Genomic DNA, 7,895 nt, shown 5'->3' with positions numbered 1-7,895 from the left:
GGGAACGAGAATTCGGATGTCCGAGAGTTGTCTGAAGAAAATGAAAAGTTGGGTGCAAAAACAAAATGAGTAAAAAAGAGCTTTTGTGAATTCAAACGAGGTGACTATCGTCCTGATTAAACTAATCCGTTTTATACATCAGCAGGCATCTTTTTCAACAATTAAAGCAGCCTCGGTTAAAAGAAGAAATAACAACCTTCAAAACAAAAAACGATCCTGCATACCTATCCGAAGACCAATATAGCTTCTTGATTTCGCCCAAAACCGGTTCGTAGGACTGCTTTCTTTCTTCAACACCAACACTAGACCAGTCACGAACAAACTGCTTTAAAACGGAGTTGATTTTGTCCAAATCAGAACTTGTGATTGCAAAATCGGACTGAGAGTTTACAACCCCGCTTTGAACGAAATTCTCGATTGCATCATTTTGATTTGACAAGAACTAGAAATCAAGAGGACGAGGTGGGAAACCTACGTGATCCCCTTCGAATATATCTGGTTTAGCGTTCCTGAGGATTTGACTGATGAAAAATGCGTTATTTTCAATGCACTTTTTAATATTTTGCATGGCAATTAAAAAATCTGGAATGAGAGCCTTGTGCCTCTCTGAAAGTTTCTCATATATCTCTGTCTGCTTTGAAACCTTCTTCAAGGTATAGGATCTACCTGAAAATCATCAGCAAAAAGCACACAAACCGATAGTATTTAAAGACAGCCAGTGTCTTCATAAAATGCTTCCGCTCTATATCATCCACGTCCATCCCCCCGTATTATCAAGCCAAAAACTATCACGATACCTCGCTACGAGCTGCGCTGATCATTAGTTGACTGAGTTGACCAATCATCTGCTGACCTGGAGAAGAGCAGATGGTTGTCACAGTATGATGTATGGCCAGCACTTAATAGTAATATAGTTACAAATAAAGATAACTCCTGTAAAAAGGGACAAAACTGTAACAAAGAATTCAATGTGATCTAGAATCACTCGTTTGGATCAAGTCCAAATACGACCAAACAGAATTTACAGGAAATATAAAATCCCTAATAAGCTCATACCATTTTATACGCATTAACTTAGTTGTTAAAATCACTTTGTTCAATTCTGCTATTAAGTTATAGTGGCTATTTAAGTGGACCGAACCTTTCGCCAGAAGGTCATATAGTTGGTAACATAGGCCTGTTTACCGTTCTCTCGAGTTTCTCCAGGATGGCCTGGAGATCTACAGGAAGGACAAATGAAGAGCTGGTGAACAATTTGAAAAGTATATTTCTGTTTATTTTCAATTTTAAGAACATAACGTTATATCCTCTGATCGTGTCCACAGCGTCATGATGGCTGTGGATCGTGGCTTCTTCATAAAATATAATCCCTATGAAGATCGTCCACAGTCCATTGGTTATAGCGCAACAATTAGTGCGCCACACATGGTACGTATGTAATCTAGGCTGGTTTTTTGTATTTTACTTGAACATGCTTTAAGACGCCTCTGGTATGTTGGCTTGGTTTTTAATTACACCTATCTACTTTGTTTAATGCCCTCATAGAATCTCAGGTTTTCACCTACACTTCAGTCATGGGTGCTGTTATGATGTTATGAATGCAAATCCTGTTGTTTTACAAAAATAATACACATACGCGCTTGTGCTGCGTCTAACGTTCCTCCTTTTTTCCTGTAATAGCATGCCTACACACTAAATGTCCTGGAGCCCAAATTACAACCGGGAGCCCGAGCATTGGATGTAGGCTCGGGAAGTGGGATTCTGACCGCTTGTTTTGCTTTAATGGTTGGTCATTGCCTCCCCGCTCCTTACCCCCCCCTTTTACCTTTCCTCATTCTCTTCGTTTAATTCCATAGGTTGGTACGAATGGTCTGGCGGTAGGAATAGAGCATGTGGAAGAGCTGACGAAGCTCTCCACTGTCAATGTACAATCTTGGTTGGACTCTAGACCTATGTATAACGGTTCTGAAGTGGATCTCAGGGTGGGTGAACAGGTCAAACTCGTCACCGGTGATGGTCGTCAAGGTTATCCTCCCGATGCACCGTATGACGCCATACATGTCGGTGCTGCTGCCCCCTCTATACCGCAACCTGTGGGTGCTCCTCTGGTTAATCATTTTCTGTCTATCTAATATTGTAGGGGTTGAGATAGTTTGTTCGGCTAGAAATGTTCTAATTAGAGACTGGGGAACTACTCACTCTACTTTCTCTGAGATCGCTTGTTAAATTTTGTATAAGAGAATCAGGCGTGATTAATATTATTTCGCAGTAACTTATGGCACATGCAGTCCTGCGAAGTGGAACCTGTGACTGCAACGCGTGCTTCATATTCTTACGTCGTTTCTTTGGTTCTGTTGCATAAAAACTATATTTTGCAACTCTAGGTCAGCTGTTTCTGAGGTTATGGTGAAGTAGTGGTTACCAACTATTTTAAAGTATTCTTTGTGAATGAGTTTGACCACAAATTTTTCACCTCTGCAAAAGCTGCTGTCTCAAACTGTGCTTTTACGATTTAATTTGGATCTCTCGGTTGACTGGTTTCCGTTGCGGAACGTTTGCGAACTGGTGTAGTTTTTCTTGTGATTTCTTCCTCATAAAAATACCGTTTGTCCGCTGAGTCTAATTCATCTTCGCAAAGTACTTGTTATACGAGTAAAGTAAATATGTAATTGGTACACTCGCATATTTTTATCAGTAACAAACAGGATTATTTGAATAAATTTATAATAAACAAGCGTATTTATTCTGATGCCGTGGGGTGATTTCTTGAATTCTCTTAAACTGCCTGACTCGGCAGCGTTGCATCGTAATTCCAAAAGTAGGTCTACTGTTATATGGGGGCCTACCTAAAGTAAGTATGCTAATATTGTCAATCATGAATGATAGTTACTAAAGAAGGCTTGTATTTAAAACCGGAACAATTTTGCACCTTTTTGCAGCTGAGAATGAGTGAATTGGTATGGTTAGATTGTCTCAGAGATATTCCAATCAGTGAGGTACCGATTTCTAAAAATTCGGTGCATAAATTGCTAAACTACTGCCGTGATAAATATTTTATAATTTATGCCTGAATATATTTAAAATACAGGCCCATTTTTCTTGAGTACTTGTTTCTGCACGTGCTATTCTTGTAATCATGACGGCATACGCCTTCATTATAGCATAGGCTGAATTGCTAACTGCTGGGGTTGGAATGCTCAGTAATTATGGTTCGCTTATAATTTTTGCAATTGATAGACAAATTTGAATGTAATCAAAGATCCAAGCCAAAAGTGTTCGGCTTCATGACCTGATGAAGGCGCTCAATTTTCATCGTTTAGGAAATGCGTAATTTTGAATCAACCAGCTAGCTGTGTGTAATCTTGGAGTGAACAATTTAGTTTAATGAAAGGCGTTTTATTGCTTACAATGCGTGCTGCATTTGGTACAAAACAGCCTGCTGAAAATGATGACTAACATTGATTGTGCGAACAAGCGCTGTCTCGATTAGTCTCTCAAACAAAACCACTTTCACCTCCGTCAAAGTTTCGTCCAGCTAGGAAACAATATGTAGGAGCGGAATAATTCAGGGCGCTTTCTATTATAATAACACTAAACACAAAAAACACCTTTGTTCACCGTTTTTATCACTTTTCTACCTGTCTTCCACTTCGCATGTGACCATGTGATCGTCTAATGTTAATGCAGAGGTAAGAGAAAGTGATTGTTACCTGGGAGTATCATCATCAGGCGAGTGCGGAGGATGAGGTGGTGCAGTATTTTCCTATCACCTTATTTGAAATTTAAATCTTCTCATGAGCCAGTTCTGTGACGCTATGAGGTGTGAAGTTCCCGGCTGGGTTGGGTTTTCTTGCAGAAGTTGAATAGGACTTTCTCGCCACTGATTCAATGTCCGATTGTTTCCAGACAAGAAGTTGGTTGTACGCACTCGACATCGAATAGATAGGTCTCAGTCATGCTTGTATTCTGGAGTTCGGTCAGTCCATCTGCACTCCTTCATAGACAGAGGGAACAAGCATGGTCTTGTGGGGTGAAGTGATGCGTACTCTAGAAGTGTGAGTTGGATGGTGATTTGTTAGCCCTCTAACGAAGTTTCGACCGTAGGCCATTTCTCGTCACAAGTCAGTCAGCGAACGATTAAACATTGTAGCATTTATAGAAGACGAAACGCAGAACGTACCGCTAGTTTTGAACCTTATTTCTAATTACCTGTTAATGCACAGTACGATGCACCCCCTAGCCTGGTAGCCTTTACGAATTTCTCTTCTTAACTGATGTAAACGTAAAGGAACTATTTCGTTACCACTCACATTAGACAGTCTTGTAAGCATTAACCTCCGTTCGAGTGTAGGGCGGCATCCATCTTGAAGTGTTTTATCATCTGAATTAAATTTTTGAAAGTATTTCTCTGTGCTACGCTCTATTACTGCGTACTACACCTCGGAATGCTATGCAATCAACTTGACGAAAGGCTGCGCTCTTCAAGTACAAAAGCTTGAATCACCCCCTCCCAGGGTTCAAAGGCCACTTTATGATATGCGAATTCAAGGTAGGCGAATAGACGGTCGCACATTGATTAAACATACAAACAATCTTTGGTGTTTTACAAGTCGTTCTGGTGCATTACGCAGACGACTACACGAGCCTTCTGATTACATGATAGCATTTCGCAATAATTAACCAGTTATGGTGGTTTTTATCGTGATTTCATGTAACCGTTTGTGAATGGTTTCCTCCGGTACGTCTAGTCACCATTGTCAACATTTAGGCACTCACGGAACCACCATCAAACTCCCAGAACTCCTATATCTAATAAATGGTGTTTCTTAAACGCTCCACATGGTCTAGGCTGACTTAATTTTATCATCATTGTTGCTTTTCTCTCTGTGGCAGTTAGTGGATCAGCTAAAACCGGGCGGACGTCTAGTGTGTCCGGTGGGTCCTCCAGGCGGCAATCAAGTCCTCTATCAAGTGGACAAGGATCGCACTGGACGCCACACCACGGTCACCGAACTGATGAGCGTCATCTACGTGCCCCTCACCGATCTTCATCTCCAGACTAAGATGTGAGCGTGCCTCCTCCATCAATTTCTTTCATCGCCGGGTCTCGAGTAATGGTGAAGTCAGATTCATCCAGTCTATCCGTCCATCTTTCGCTAACTGGAAGTGACCCCCCTACTTAATTTTATCCATTTTTTGGGTGTCTACTCCAAAAGGGTAGCGGGTTCTGTGAGAATAGAAGGATTCTTGCTCATTTGCTGCCTCCTCATATCCCATCAAGGCGTTTGCGTAAGAGAAAGGTGAAAACTATCTTTCCTGTTAAGTTGGAAGTGATCACCGAAACTCAACTCCACTTCAATGTTGGCTTTCGTTGTCAGGTTTCTAAAGAGGGAAAATTTTGACTCCGTTCAAGGTCGTCCCAACGCCATTAACCTCTCCGATTGTTTTCACATCTTTGCTATCAGAGTCATAAATTTGACAAATGTTTTTTAGCGCTTTGCTTGTCTGCTGCATCAAAGTAAAATAGCTTTTGGATGTTCTTGATCTGATGGTAAAAAAATGAGTAACATTCGGTGTCAAATTAGAGCAAGGTGACATCTGAACTGCGGTGGTCAGTTTTCCTCTGATGTGTCACTCAAAGAACGGCGACTGATTCACTCAACATCTATCGTTAGAAGTGGTTGATTACTGGCATTTTGTTACTTATCTGAAGGTACTCTTTCTCTCTCATTGAGGCCTTGAGAAAGGAGTGGAGGGTGTGAGTGGGGAAGAAAGTTTTTGCTACCAATTTCATGCTGCTTTTTTTTGATATACCTTGACCACAGGTAGACGTTGAGTCTACTAGCTCCGTTATGATTGAATCTATTGTTACTTTGGGCGTTTTTAAGTGCCCTTTTGATGGGATTTATCGCCAGATATTTTTATTTAATTAGTTGTTTTTTTGCCTGATTCATTGCTCCCTCTTATTTAAGCGTTTTACATTTGTGAGCTCAGGCGGGAGTTCGTGTGTCACATATAAGTGACGCTGAGACCTAGTGTGTGGAGGTTACGAAGTTGTCTCTTAAATTGGGCTCCTAAATAGTTCTCTTTCTCTCAAGATATCATTACATTAAAATTGAGCTTCGTGTCCTGGAATAAAGTAATGTGGGTGCGCGTCTTGTCACCGTCCCTATCATTTTCCCGTGAGGATTATGATGGTAACACATCACTAATTTACCAAGCACATGGCGTTCAATTTTTTACTTTTGCTAGCTTTTCTTTGTGCCTGTCTTGCATTACTCCCTCTATAAAGAGCCATCCCAGCGCGGGCACGAATGATTTGTCATGATCGCCTACTTTTTTAATTTTCCTTTTTGTCTAGATTGTGGCATGCACCTTTTATTTGCATACATATTCGCGGTAATTGTTGCAGGGTCAAGTGGGATCTTGTTATCGCTTTCCCTCTTTTATTTCTCGTTTTTTTAGTTCACAGCCCAGAAATCGAGAAGATTTATGAATTGTACTTCCCCTTCCACTTCTCCCTCATGGACCTCATACTTGCAAGGTTTGTCAGTAGTATTGACTCACCGTCTGACCTGATTTCCTTTGCAGAAACTGCGGATGACGGTGCTACAACAGGTTTTGGCCTTATGGCTTGAGAGCGCAATTTTAAGTTTCGTTCTGCTCCATCCTTCCCTGCCGTTACGCTCTTAATTTTTCCTTTCATTGTTTGCTTTTAGCCAGAAAAAATCTCCAAATTGAATTTGCACAGACATGCAGTTTTTTGGCTTGATTGGTAAAGTAGCTTCTATGAACGCCATTTCGCGCGCGCTCCATCCTTATGTTTTCATCCATGCTTATGCAAGCTCCCATACATACACTGATTTAATCCCTCTCCTTGTCCTCTCCTTGCCTGTTCTCTTGGTTTGGGATGGGTTTACTCGTAAACGAGAATAGCCCAGGCAGACGATATAGACTTATTCCACTTTAACGTGGTCTTTTGAGGGTGTCTTGACCAACTACTGTATCTATAAACGGCTTCTTTGGTGATCGGTGATGTAGCGAATCTTCTTGCCATTGTGGAGTGCTGATCTTGAAATGTGTGACTTGTATCTGGCTGTTTGAATGCTGTGGCGTCTGGACAGTCTACCAATGACCATTGTGAAACTCGAAGCGACTTCGGGTGTTTAGAATTCGTTCATTCGTTTCAACAAGTCGTTATGGTGTGTATGCTAATAAATCGGGTTCGTCCGACTTAAACTTGCGCTCCGTTCTTAACCATAGCGTGGCATAACTTTGGAAAGGCGTCCTCAGCGAAGCTTTCTTGGTCCGATATGTAAATTTCCGTGGTTGTATTCGTTTACATCAGCCGTCTTTTGACAACCTAGCCCTTGGAAATGCTACAGGACGCTGCTCCTGCATGGGTCAATTGGTTATCGTAGGGGAGAGCTGTCCAATACAGATGGCTGAATTGGTGGCGGCTCGTGAGGGAGGGGTTGCTGAAATCACGTGGAATTTCGGTGAGAATCTCGACCTTGACATCACCATCTTTGCGACATGAGTTTTGGTTCACTATCACGAGGGTTGACTAATGTAGCGGCCGATGCTCCCCTGAAGATGTTTAGAGATGGCATAATAAGGGGGAGAATTTTGTTGCCAAGTTTTGGTGCGATGATGATGAAATTAACTTGCGTAGAGTGTCATGCCATCAAGATGCGGTGCTGAGATATGGGCAGATAAGCATATGAAATTAGGGTAAGGAAGTCCTCTGTAATGCCTGCTGGAATCGGAATTTGCAAAAAAGAATGGACGGAATGCGGCTACCAATCACTTGTAAAGTTCCATCCCCTGAAAACTTCAATAGCCAGAGAGGCATCCTACGAACGGATACAAATGTGTTAGGTGGCCACCTGCAA

General features: G+C 41.6%; 2 protein-coding genes across 2 annotated transcripts in view; one reads left to right on the top strand and one right to left on the bottom strand. All coding sequences in view use genetic code 11, as the record gives it.

Moving 5' to 3' along the window:
- EGR_07732 (hypothetical protein) overlaps positions 1-761 on the bottom strand; it is a gene marked incomplete at both ends in the record, with an annotated part of 5,037 nt that extends 4,276 nt beyond the window's left edge. The window contains 3 exons of the mRNA XM_024496981.1: positions 225-442; positions 476-662; positions 697-761. Of these exons, the coding sequence (XP_024348604.1) occupies positions 225-442; positions 476-662; positions 697-761 (470 nt within the window). The remainder of the gene's footprint in view (positions 1-224; positions 443-475; positions 663-696) is intronic.
- Positions 762-1,207: 446 nt separating this feature from the next.
- EGR_07731 (Protein-L-isoaspartate(D-aspartate) O-methyltransferase) lies at positions 1,208-6,693 on the top strand (the record flags this gene model as incomplete). Its single annotated transcript, XM_024496980.1, has 7 exons — positions 1,208-1,262; positions 1,292-1,428; positions 1,681-1,785; positions 1,857-2,093; positions 4,894-5,066; positions 6,473-6,548; positions 6,592-6,693. 7 exons carry the CDS (start codon positions 1,208-1,210, stop codon positions 6,691-6,693), a joined length of 885 nt encoding a protein of 294 aa, XP_024348603.1.
- Between the last annotated feature and the right edge of the window lie 1,202 nt (positions 6,694-7,895).

Source organism: Echinococcus granulosus (genome assembly GCF_000524195.1).
Source record: "Echinococcus granulosus chromosome Unknown EG_S00085, whole genome shotgun sequence".
Lineage (NCBI taxonomy): Eukaryota > Metazoa > Platyhelminthes > Cestoda > Cyclophyllidea > Taeniidae > Echinococcus > Echinococcus granulosus.
This window is presented reverse-complemented; position numbering and strand designations above follow the sequence as displayed.